The sequence below is a fragment of the Penicillium pulvis genome (genome assembly GCF_028828015.1).
Source record: "Penicillium pulvis strain IBT 33274 chromosome Unknown contig_12_segment0_segment0, whole genome shotgun sequence".
Taxonomy (NCBI): domain Eukaryota; kingdom Fungi; phylum Ascomycota; class Eurotiomycetes; order Eurotiales; family Aspergillaceae; genus Penicillium; species Penicillium pulvis.
The window spans coordinates 2883277-2895924 of NW_026643072.1; the positions used below are offsets into that span (position 1 = coordinate 2883277).

General features: G+C 48.1%; 5 protein-coding genes across 5 annotated transcripts; 3 read left to right on the forward strand and 2 right to left on the reverse strand.

The window, feature by feature from the left end:
- Positions 1-758: 758 nt before the first annotated feature.
- On the forward strand, positions 759-3636 carry N7503_002293 (putative C6 transcription factor Prf; the record flags this gene model as incomplete). Its single annotated transcript, XM_057061840.1, has 6 exons — positions 759-1074; positions 1134-1440; positions 1496-2015; positions 2068-2559; positions 2612-2857; positions 2917-3636. 6 exons carry the CDS (start codon positions 759-761, stop codon positions 3613-3615), a joined length of 2580 nt encoding a protein of 859 aa, XP_056925802.1. The 3' UTR covers positions 3616-3636.
- Positions 3637-4131: 495 nt separating this feature from the next.
- Positions 4132-5568, reverse strand: N7503_002294 (uncharacterized protein; the record flags this gene model as incomplete). Its single annotated transcript, XM_057061841.1, has 3 exons — positions 4132-4833; positions 4892-5204; positions 5264-5568. The coding sequence occupies 3 exons, from the start codon at positions 5566-5568 to the stop codon at positions 4132-4134; spliced, it is 1320 nt and encodes a 439-aa protein (XP_056925803.1).
- Positions 5569-6381: 813 nt separating this feature from the next.
- Positions 6382-7937, forward strand: N7503_002295 (ribonuclease P protein subunit p40; the record flags this gene model as incomplete). The annotated part of the gene is made up of 7 exons (XM_057061842.1): positions 6382-6525; positions 6606-6747; positions 6839-6901; positions 6970-7071; positions 7122-7265; positions 7323-7656; positions 7733-7937. 7 exons carry the CDS (start codon positions 6382-6384, stop codon positions 7935-7937), a joined length of 1134 nt encoding a protein of 377 aa, XP_056925804.1.
- Positions 7938-8210: 273 nt separating this feature from the next.
- N7503_002296 (uncharacterized protein) lies at positions 8211-9209 on the forward strand (the record flags this gene model as incomplete). Its single annotated transcript, XM_057061843.1, has 1 exon — positions 8211-9209. One exon carries the CDS (start codon positions 8211-8213, stop codon positions 9207-9209), a length of 999 nt encoding a protein of 332 aa, XP_056925805.1.
- A 1881-nt stretch (positions 9210-11090) lies between these two features.
- N7503_002297 (uncharacterized protein) lies at positions 11091-12512 on the reverse strand (the record flags this gene model as incomplete). The annotated part of the gene is made up of 1 exon (XM_057061844.1): positions 11091-12512. The coding sequence occupies one exon, from the start codon at positions 12510-12512 to the stop codon at positions 11091-11093; it is 1422 nt and encodes a 473-aa protein (XP_056925806.1).
- Between the last annotated feature and the right edge of the window lie 136 nt (positions 12513-12648).

Consider the following 12648-nt stretch of genomic DNA (forward strand, 5'->3'; position numbering starts at 1 on the left):
CTTGCCTTGTATTTTTTTCTCTTCGCATTCATCATGTCTTGTTCATTCCACTGTGCACTATAGCTTATTTGCCACTGGTTGGAGCTTGGGGTATGGGATGCTGTTGTTGTATAGTATGGTGGCTCAATGCCATTCGCACAAAATGGAATTCAATAGATATAAATTATGTTTGGCTTGAGCTTCAAGAGTATAGAATGTTGTCATATAACCTTGGAAGTATAAGTAACCATTTCAAGGTTGATGGGGTTGAGCTCCCAGCATGGATCAACGTGATTGCCAAGCCTTTCTAGGCAGCGCCGTCGTGCGTAAGTTACTTGGACCTCTCAAGCGCCGATCTGGTACCTCCAGGGCCACCGACTCTTTTCATAGGAGCGATATTAAAAAAATAAAATATTAAATTCACGTCTCCACAGTATTGTCTCGAAGACTTTCGAAGTTTTTTTTCGAAAAGGGTTTCGGGTCGTCACAACTTGATAAAGGAGCCTGGGGCCAAAGAAGCTCACCTTGCCCTGAATGCCAAAAGTGCCGCCGTCATCCATAGAAACTTTTTGTTCCTACTTATCCCCGCAATAATCAGCAGCCTGTGGAGCATGAACTACTTCTGTCCGACTAGTGCATCGTCCAGGCCCGCAACCTTTGTGTCAGTTTGAAGATCTCATCAGTGATAAGCGGTGGGCTGTCAGCCAACTCCTTATCGGTCGGAATCACTACTCAGGCATTTTCGACACCTCGTGGTCCAACTGGTCTCTGGACTAGCCATGGATAATTTCTCGTCGTCCGAGTTCTCGCAGGAACCGTCGCAATACTCTTCCATGCCTATATTCTCTCGAACAGGTTCTTCCGTCATAGAAAATGATGCGCCAACCGACAGTTTCGCCACGGGCGATAGCAGCTATGTTCCACGCCCCAAGCGCATCGCCTGCGTGGTCTGCCGTCGCAGGAAATTGAGATGCGATGGGAAGCGGCCAAGCTGTGGAACATGCTCACGCTTGGGTCATGAATGCGCTTACGATGAAGTGCGCAAGAAGAGTGGACCTAAGCGGGGGTATGTGAAGCAGCTGGAGGCTCGACTAGGTATGAGACTCGATTCATCGCGTTTGCTACCGCCTTGCTGACCATATCTACTTGATCAGCCCAGGTTGAAACTCTTCTTAAAGGCCAGGATTCGGATACCACGCAGCGCACTTCTCCCCCTCAACCACAAGAGCCGGCATTCACGGGGGCTTTTCAGGATGAAGCCGGTCTCGCTCTACCGGATCTCACAAGCCTTGGAAATGACATGAGCAATACAATACCTCCACAAACAAATGGATTGGACACGTCTCAGCCGAGTCAACTATTCTTTCCGGAAACCAATAATATCCCGAGCGGCCCTCAATGGGACCTGATCAGTTTGGGACTGGAGGAACCTCTTCCGGCCCAAGATGCGATTGATGAGCTGTGAGTGTGATGTACGATGAACATGTCCAGCTCAGACATCTAATTGATTATTTAGGGAGAGCATTTTCTTCGAGAAAATATATCCGATGATGCCTATCATTCACCGTCCTCGGTATTTCGCAAGCCTCAATCTCGGCCCTAATCTACGACCGCCCATTTGCCTGCGCTACATGATGTGGTGCCATGCGGCTTCAGTCACAGACAAGTACTTCTTTCTGCATACCCATTTCTACCAGAGGGCTCGCAAGTATGCCGAGATGGACGAAATGAAAGGATTCGGAGAGTCCATCATTACTCTCGGGCATTGCCAAACATGGATCCTTATTGGCAGTTACGAATTTCGAATGATCTACTTCCCGCGCGCATGGCTGAGTGTTGGAAAAGCCACGAGACTGGCGCTTATGATGGGTCTCAATCGCCTGGACGGCTCAGGGATTGATGTGAAACAGTCCATGCTTCCACCAAAGGATTGGACGGAACGTGAAGAACGAAGGAGAGTGTTCTGGATGGCCTTTTGTACTGACCGATACGCAAGTATTGGAACTGGATGGCCCCTGGTCATCGATGAACACGATGTGGGTTGTTTAGAATTTAAGATTCTACAGTTGCATGGCTAACACATAGCAGATCATGACAAACCTTCCGGCTTCTGAAGAGTCATTTTTGAAGAGCAAACCACAACGCACACTTCGCCTGGCTGATATTATCGGCGGCGAAGGTGTGTCTACATTGGCTCCATTCGCCTGTGTGGTGGTTTTGGCAAATCTATTTGGTAGGAATTTAACGCACATCCATCGGCCTCAGCCATCAGATAACGATCACGATCTCAATGGGGGCTTTTGGAAGAGACATCGGAGCCACGATAATATCTTACTTCATATTGCACTTTCTTTACCCGAACACCTTCGACTTCCGTCTGCTACGGATGACGTGAATGTCATCTTCGCCAACATGAGTATTCATACCTCGACAATTTGCCTTCACCAGGCTGCAATCTTCAAGGCCGAAAAGAACAGAATGCCTAATCAAATCATCACCGAGAGCAAGCGCCGATGTCTAGTGGCAGCGAACCAAATTTCTAGCATCATGAAGATGGTCAGCCACGTTGATTTGACTATTGTACGTCCGAATCTACCACGTTCCCCTCTGATATCAATCTAACTGGTTATAGTTGAATCCCTTCATGTCCTTCTGCCTATATATTGCAGCAAGGGTTTTCGTTCAGTACATTAAATCGCGACCTGACGACTCAGCGGTGTATTCTTCACTGCAATTCGTTGTTGGAGCGCTTAATGCCATGAAATCCAAGAACCCTCTGACGGAATCCTTTCTCATTCAGCTGGATGTGGATCTTGAAGGCACTGGAATCCAGTCTCAGGTCTCAAAATCTAGTTCAGCTTATGCTCAGCAAGCGAGGGTCGGTATTCTCCGAGCTTTATTTTATTTTTGGGGGTTCAAGCTAACTGGGTCGTGTAGCAAACGGTTTGCGGTGATTCGGTTGAGTGTGGGCAAATCTACAAGATACGTGAATCGCAACAAGGTGACATACCCCCAGGGCCCTCGCAAAATCCTACAAGTACCGGCAATTCCAATCGGCCCCCTGCTGGAATAGCTACATCTCTTCCCAGTCGGCACAGAGAATCAGCAAACATCGATGCGAGCCATCCTGCGGCTCTCGATCAAACTCACTACTACTCCAACCCAATGCGACATTCCGGCATCAGTGGCGAGACAGGCATCCCAGGAAATATCATAGATGTCGACATGGACTTCTCACCAGACTTCCTTGGGGAGAGGAATCCACCCTCCGATCACCCCACGCCCTCCACATTGAACTCATCTTCAAACACATCCTACTCAATTTCAGGGACCGACAATCCGTCCCCCGGGAAGAAGCAACAAAACCTGGGAACGGCTCACTCCGGTCAAAGCTCTGGTGCTATTCACATATCTCCGACAAGCACAGAATCCCCGCAGATTCCAGATATAAACATGAGGCCTGGCCAGGCCAATGCGTTCGACATCCCTCCTGCGTGGGACTTGCCCACGCCAAATCCTGATCTGAGCAATGTGGACTTCAATGTGAACATGAACTCCTTAAGTGAGGCTCAGTGGGCTCAGATTTTGAACAATAATGCCGGTGCAACTGGATGGGATAGCTGGCGCCCTTCATGAGTAGATCAGAATATACCAGTCAAATCCTGATGACTGCTCCTTACTATACACAACTCCACCGACCCTTCCAGGGCCGAAATACTTGCAATAATGTCACAATTGCTGGTAACCGTGAAGAACGATACACAACATTTCGACGACGGCCCTTTCAATCTCTTCTCTCTAATGCGAACTCAGCCTACGGGACTCATGCCGGTGTTGGACTTGGGTATGGGAAAGGTGGGCTTTTGGGACCCTGGCTAGACCAAGGTCATGACAGCCAGTGTGTCCGGCGTTTTTGTTCCCCTTTTGTTACGACCTTATGATGAACGAACAGCTTCAATCTCCAATCCATGTATATTTCTCCTCTTCGAGCCGAGTTTCAGACATATGTGTCTCCTGTTCTTTAGAAACCTTAAACGAATAGCCGTCTTGGACTTCATTCAGGGCAAATAATAATTCAATCTCATTCATTACTCCTGGCTTCCAAAGTTATATCGAATTAAACAAGGTGGTGTATTTCTAACAGTCCATAAATTAAAGGCCTCCACCAGCTGCACCGACAATCTTCAGCCCCCCAGATCCTCCACTACCAGGCCCATCATGAGTAGTCGAGTAAGCAAGCCAATACCTAGACGGATGCCATGCAACAGCAGGGATTCCAGCTCTAGTACCAGTAGTCGGAACAGTATACACGCTCTCACCAGTCTCGGCATGGAAAATCTCCAATCCACTCGACGTCGCATCAGGCTCATCCGACGCACCGCAGATAAAACGCCCATCAAAGCTCCAGCTTACACCACGGATTGCACCACCATTCTCGCTAGATAATGTGCGGCGGCAGATCCAGTCTGTGGTATCCCATAGCGAGATCAGAGCGTCACTGCCTCCCACGGCCAGGTAGCGACCTGTCGGAGCTAGAGAAATCGCATTACAGGCGGAGGTATGGGCATTTAAGGTGTGAATAGGTTCGAAGGAAGGGTATGAGACGATTTTAACACGGCCCTCGCCGGTTGTGAGGAATAGGTGGAGGTCTGGGAAGTCGGGAGTGGCGATGTGGTTTGAGAATGTTGTTGCGTTTGTTTGAACAGATTGAGGGTGGGAGGGGAGGGCGGTATATGTTGAAGGACCAGGCTTAGAGGTGAGATCTGTTGAGGAGCCATTGAATGCGCCTGTTCCGTTGGCGAGGAGGTGAGGGGAAGAGGTCGATTGAACGGATATGGGAATTAAAGTATCATCCTGTTGCGGTCTGAATTAGCTGCTTGAAGCTTGAAACCAGAATCAGGGTATGTCTAACCTTTCTTCCGACAATCATGGTACTTCCATCGGCTGACCAAGAAAGTGTGAATGCTTCCCCACCGACATCTAAACGACTGACGCAGGTCTTCGAGCGAACATCCCAGAAGCGCACTGTGCCATCTGCAGAGCAACTAGCCAGCTCTGCATCACGGACAGGGTTGAAAAGGACCTTCTCAACAACAGAAGTGTGGCCGCGAAGTTCAGTCGAGTATCGTACGTTAGGACGTTCGGGGTTGCAAATGCGCAGCGTCTTGTTGGCAGAGCCAGTCGCAATCAGCTGGCCGGCAGGATTCCATGCCAACGTGCGGATACTAAGATTGAGGGATTTCGTCATTTATTGTGCGCATATATCCGGTCGCGTAGCACTCACGTGTGAGATCCTGGTCCCTTTGCGACAGGGTCATGGTAGCTCTGTGTCTTGACGCCGCCGAAGACAAATGCGAAATGTTCCTTGGTGAGGAGGTCTCGACGCGAACCGGGCGCCATTATTGATTTTTTCTGTTGCGATTGCGATCGCTGCTGTTGAAGTCGATTGCCTACTGCAGGCGCATGTGTATCAATGGCAATATCAAGAGGGGATTCGAGCTCGGCGAGCACAACAAGCTTTATCTGGCGTGTGGGGGGTTCGGACGGCTTAGTGTCTAGGCCGGGATTGCTTTCTGACGGAGGAAGCATCTTATTGCCTCAGGCATGAATGCGGCTCCCACTTTGTTTTTCAAATTAATGATAACGAAAGAAGATAAAGATGGCAAGTTGATTTTAGCTGATGAATCTAGTAATAAGATTTCTTGTATTTTCTCCGGCAGTTAGATAAAGTGTGGTTTGAAATAGATGGATTGTTGGTTTGGCGAAGTATCTATACCCATGCAGGAATAGAATCCACATAGAAAGGTTCACTTACTAGGCTAGTTAATCTGCTATAGATCTTATAATAACCTGTTTGATTCTAAGTTCTAACCTCAATTGGCTACTAAGGCTTCATATTCTGCTTCACTATACATATTACGCATCACATAACAGGCCTGGTTTGAACTTGCCTTAACCAATAAGACTTGATTTGCTTAGAACTTTTAACAGCCATCTAGATAGTGGTGCTTGGCTAATCCAAGGCTCAATTGATTTGTGCATAATTATTTATGCATACATCCTCACAGACTAAATCTTAAAAGAGCCCACACGTGCATCCATGCACATCGCCAACAAGGGTTTGCTTGGCACACAAGGCCTAAGAACTGTGGAAGTAGGCATGATGATCAACTGAATTCATTTCACCATTCATCTTTATTAGCTTTCGATCATTCCTAGATTCGTGGTTGCTCCCCGGTCTAAGATCGGAGTCGAGGTGATCTTGATCTCATTGGAGCTATCGATAAGCCCGAGCTTAATCGAACATCAAATTTTGAATTTTTGTCGATCACCTACAGCACTCTCTTCTATCCCCACGGTCCTTCAAAAGTACGGTCTTTTGATAATTGAGAGCCCTGCAAGATGCTTGACTTTGTTGATGACGCGTCCCGACGCGAGAAATGCTTCACCACCATCGCGCAGCTCCCCGCAGTAGTCGACCCGAAGGAGGTCGCAAGTAAAAAATCGCCTTTCTCTGCCATCCTCAACCACCCTTTTGTACATACGGTAATACTTTCTTTGATGCTTATTGAGGAATCAAGTGTATCTTGGGATCTTTTAGTCATGATACTGACGGGTCTATACAGGTGGAGGTAATCTTGCCAAAAGATGTCTATGAGAAGAACCAGACGTCATTGGATGCGCTGGAGAGCCCTCAATGTGCTCGGGTTTCCATGTGCCCATCTGACCTCCTCGAACATGACTTCTTCAATACATACATCAAAGCTGGTATGCATGGCCCGCCGTGTTGTGTCTGTCCTTGCAGGGCTACACACTATTGTTATCAATTCGGAAATGAAACATCTAACACTTCCACTAGGAAATATCCTCATGATATCAGAAGGACGTTCTGGCTCAGATACTGTGTTTACCTTGCGAGATGGTTAGTGCTGACCCTGCATATTAAAGCCAACCCGCGGTGACAAGATGACTGATATAATGTTGTGATAGGCCTTCTCAAGGTAGAAACCGGAAAAGAAACTTATGAACGCACTGGGCTTTCGGGTAAACCTATTCGAAGTGGCGGTCGGAGACACGGCAAGGAAAGATTCGGTATGTATGAGCTACCGAGCCCTACAAACTCAAACTGACCACCTGAGCAGTGATTGAAATTAACTTACGGCTTCCATCAATGTTACACGGGAAGAAAGGGTTTGACCGGATTGTATGGTCGTTCAAGAACGTCCTTAATCAATCCATGTCATGGTTATTTTATGATCTGGAGTCCACGCCAGAACAAAATAATGGTTTGCCCCGCCGTACTCACCATGAGAGAAAGTCAGATTTACTGATATGAAATTCAGATTCAAAGCCAATTCAGAGTCATTCTCCAAAGTGGTTCAACTGCGCCCCGGTCCGAACTCGGTTGGACCGAGTCTTGGTACCATCGCTATCAGGCCTAGTCTCAAAAGACATGCCCGAGGTTGAGCAACAAGAATCTTGCGGGTCATTCTCAGAATGGATTGCTCTGGTCCAAATGCGGTCACCTCGTGTGTCTGCCGATGATGCTGTTGACCCCTATCTCAGTCGCTACAGTGTCCCTGACTCGGATAAAACAAGTGTCTCTGACTTGATCAGCTTGAAATGGCACGGTCTCATTTCTCCGAAGTGGACGATTCAATTATTTGCGTCTCTGTTGTGAGTAGAAGCCTTGAGGATCCATTTTCCAAAGTTGCCATTTCAAGCTAACCATGCCCTTCTCGGGCGGTATCAGAACTCATACTACAAACTTCAATTCCTCTGCATGGTTTGTTCTTTCTGCATCTGCTTTGGACAAGCAGGCTGTGGAAGGTAGAGATGGATACACCATCGCGGCTGCTCCAGGCATTTGTTCGGAACAAACTGGCGAGGCAGGAGCGTCCACCAGGAGTCATGCGATTTGTTGGGAATTTGTAGGGGCAACTGCGACTGAGTCCTGAAATAGGAATTGACGACGGCTTCTACGGTGACCGTGAATCTTATATCAACCATGGCACGTTAGCTAAGGAGGATGATATACTTACATCAGAAACCCCAACGTCTTTTTTTGCCCCTTCCTTTTCTCCTACTTCGCCCATCTTCATCCACTATTCAACCACATAACATACTCTGTATAACTTGCTTCACTTGCTTTCATTTCCTTGCGAGTTTCCCATTCTTTTCTCACTTCGAGCGTCATGTGCACTCATTCGGGCATTTTTCCAAATTCCCACATGCCAGGAGAGCCTGTTCCTATGTCTTTCCCTCTGATTGAGGAAATCGACTTTGTGACCGCTAATAACATCCACTCACTGCATCAGTTTGCTCAGCAGCCTCAAGTTGACGACAAGGATATAAACGTCATTGTGGACTCTTTCACGAAAAACAACTGGGATGATATTATAGCTGAGTTTGACGCTATGAATGATGCTGGCTCATCTAAACCCCTTCTTCAAACCGTCAACCCGGCTTGGCTGGTCAACACTTCTCGACTGGGGCTTTCACCAGGCTCTGAAACGCCTCCGCTGGATGAGCATATCTTCTCCCCGCTGAATGAAAACATCTTCTCGGAGAATCCATCTTCAAATACCAGCAACAGTTCTATAACTCCCAACATGGCAGAAAATGCTGCGGTTATCAACTTGCTTCCGGACCCTTTCGAGATCGTCGAGGGCTCAATTGCGATGTCCAACGTCCCCCCTACTCCTGTCGTCGACTTGAATCCCACTGCCCCGCCGCAGAATGGTCCAGGGACGATGCCTGCACAACCCTTCAACATGCAGCAAGCGTTCCCCCAGCTTTACTGTCCTCAACCTTACTATCCTCAGCCCATGTACAGCCAGAGAATATGCCCACCTGACCCCAATGCACAGTCGAACATGGCCATGGTGCCGATGTATCCCATGAACTTCAGCTACAATATGCCACCATTTGGATACGTTTCGCCTCAATACCAGCATCCCTACCAGATGATGCCTTCGATGGGACCCCTGATCAACCAACAAAACCAACAACAGTCCTTCGCTGTGCCTGCAACTATCACGCCATCGCCACCCCCGAAGCCATCTCCAGAGCCCGTGTCAAACAAGCGTGTCTTCTCATTCATCAATCAGACAGCACCAAATTTTGTCGCCAATCCTAACAACCACGGCAGATGGAAAATCGATAGTAAGGGCAATCGCCAATACCTGAATGCGCCGCCTGCCAAGAGACCGTGTCTTGCCAAGCTCTGAGGGAATCAAGGGTCTTTCACATGTCGATCCCATCACATCTTTCCTTACTGTCAAGTTGCTCTTCCTGTCTTTAGTCCTTTCGGAGTCATATTCTTATCGTTGTGTTGCCTGGCACAAACTTGCCCTTTGGGTCGTTGGTCCTTTCACAAGGTGATACCGCCATCGTACGTCTTTTTTTTTTTTTGTTCTTCTCCAATACACTGTTTTGTCGGTCGTGACAGCCGAACGTGTGAAGGTTTTTTGTAAATTCTATCAGATGGTGTTATTATTATTTCTTACGTCGCGACATTGTTGCATTCACCAGTCCATCATTCTGGTGTTGCTCTACTTCTCCTGTTTGCAGCACACTGGATTAATTTGTATAAGTCATATCTTCCTGGTAGCGTTCTGAAGGTGTTCATTTCACTATGCAGCCATTTGGTTCCATCTGATGGGTAGAACTTAGCAATATCATTTCACGGTATTCTTCCGCCAATTTGAATCAGAGAAGCTCGTTTCAGGCATACTGATAGAAAAACCACATGTTTGAGTATCCCGAGCTAGTTCTTTGGATAACGCCAATAGCTTGGCTTGTGGATCCGGAACATTACCGGGAAGAACCACCGAGTGGTTGAAAGCAGGGAACTTCTGGGTAAAGTTGGTAAAGGCGCTAGACGTTGTGCGGAAGGGTTGTAGCTCTGAAGGCCCACAGGGAAGCGGGCGTTGGCTAGGCCAAGTTTCTGGCAAGGAGGTGAATCATCGGCATTGCTAGTCCACGTAGGAAGATCCTTGTATGTGCCTTTACCGCCTGTGCTCATGATAGGCCCAAGCTTTTCGAACGGCTTAGCGTACTTTTCTTCAACGGCATCGACTCCTTGTTGGAGAATGAAGAAAGCAATGACGGGCTATCGAGTTCAGTAGAGGAAAGAAAGTTCTACCTTTCCTGGATGGACTTACATGGTTGTGATCGATGGCAGGGTAGTTAAAGGGAAAAAAAGTAGTTCATCAGGTCTATAGCCTGCTTCTTCCCAGCACCAAGGTATCGGTTGATTGCATTATAAAGCTCTTTTACCTTGTTGAAGCTGCGGAGTATACTGGCTACTTGACGAATGTGACGATTACAGGCCTTTATGCACAGGAGATCAAGGGCGCTGTGATTCTGCTTGAGCGTAAATTACACACTCCATCGTTCTGAACATCATAGATCTTAGAAGTGACCGAGGTAACAATACCAAAGTTATGGCCAGCACCTTAACAGCCCACCATAATTCTGAGTTCTTGTTAACGGTGACTTGGGTACCATTCGCAAGTACTGTATTCAAGGATACGAATTGATCAGCAATGAGGCCATACTGGCCCCCGTACTAAGATCAGCACCTCGCAGTAGATCGACACGCAACCGAGCTTTGCATTACACACTATGTGGGACCCGTGTTTATATTTCGCTTGGAAATCTGGGGAGGTAAGGTGGATCCACACATGTAGCCCGTGTTCATTTGCTCGCCTTGAGGCTTAGTGGATACAGTGGAATGAGTTGTCGTGGGGGCAAGATAACTCGCAAGATCAATTGGACCTTGAGAGTGATTGAGTAGAAGTCTGCCTCGTCAAAGTAAGGGCCAAGAAGAAAGCGGAAAACACAAATCTTATTAGATGGTCACAGTACCATCTCGGATACCTACATCGGGGGCCTCTTCTAAATAATCGACACTCGAGGGAAGCGATATTCGATTTTCAAATAAGATAGATAATGATGATAGCTAACGATATTCATTGCAGTTCAGAGCTTTCATAACCCATATCCCGAGATCCCTTGATAATAAAATCAATCAACCGACTGATAAGACAACGAGAAGTAGCTTTCGGCACAAGATCAGCCTCCACCTCAGATTCTCCACACAAATATTATTCCTCAGAATTCAAGATCCACCTCTGTCCATCCAACTCTCTCATCAACTCCCGATACTTCCTTTCCCGCAAAAGCTCCGAGTTCCTCCAGAACAGCGACTCCTCCGACAACGCACTTCCCGAACGCGCCTGGACAGAATCCATCTCAAACTGCACCCGCGGATCAGCCGTCATATCAAAAGGCATATAATGCTTCGACTCAATAAACGATCTCCACATAGAATCCTCCGGATCTAAACCTGCGCCCAGACTCATCCACCTAGTAATGACCAGGGAAACATCATTCGGCTCGATCTCTCGGACCTGAGCCTTCCACGCCGTGTTGCAACGTGGGCAACGCCCCTGTGCAGTCAAGTACTTTCCCCGCTCGCCGCAATGGTACTGCTTTACGAGCTCGCTGACCCTATTCCAGATGAAGAGGTCGCCGGACCCAGCGGTGCTGATATGCAAGCAGATTCGGATTGAGTCGGCGAATGGGTTTGGAAGAAGGTTCAAGGCTTTCTCGCGGCAGACAACAGCCATTTCTTGTGAGCGCATGCAGAAGCTTGGTGGGTCGGCACAGATGCGGGCATCGACTGAGAAGAGGGTTGTCTGGGTATTGAGCTGAACCTCATCATCGGTGACTCTGCTCTCCTCGAGCTGAGGATAAATGGTGCTTGCATTTTGTGCGATGGGACTGGTTGCGACCTCTGTGTGGAAGAGGGATTCAATGGGAATACCGAAGCCAGGACCATGCAAGAATTGACGCATTGCCAGCTGGAGGTGAACGAAGTAAAACTTGTATTGCGTGTAGGAAGGGAACTGGATCAAGATAAGAGGCTGGTTGAGGAAGAGATAGTGATCTTTCTTGTTCCAGTGATTGAGGGCGAGCTTGCTTGGGGTTTCATAGCAGCTTGGGGGCTTGCAGAGGGGCCCTGGGAGTTGAACGTTTTCAATGCGGTGGAGACGGTGGCAGCTTTTGCAGATGTAATGGTGGGGCTCACAGCTGGCTAGTCGGTTCAAGAAGTCGAGGAAGATGGCTTCGTCGTATCCGAAGTTGTAGAACTGAACTTTGGGGAAAGAGCCATGGAGCCATTTGCTGCATAACGACAGGCAGAGGAGGTCCACCGGCAAGAGGAATTTGGCTACCATCTCAAGGAGCTCGATTGGAAAGTCATCCAGATGTGCTCGGGGCTTTTCCACGACCACGGTGCTCATCCAGTCTGGCTCTAACATGGTTTCGAGCATTTGAAGTTTGCGTTTCTTCAAGAAATGGGTTGGGACTTCGAAGGTTCGAAGTGGCTTCCAAAGGGGTTGGCGGGAAGAAGAGGTAGGCTTTGGAGGATAGATGGGGATGGTCAAGGTATTGCGGTAGGAGCAAGAGATGAGTCCTCGAGTGCTGCGGTTAATGTCACTGCGGCGGGGGCGAGAGGCGAGCATTGAGGAGGTGGGATTGGTCAAGTCACGGTGGGAGTGAGAGATAGACATAGCAAGAGGGTGGTGGGTGGTGAAGTTCATGGGGAGAAACTAAATGGAAGTCTGCGTTCAAGTTGCTGAGATATCCACGAAGGAGAAA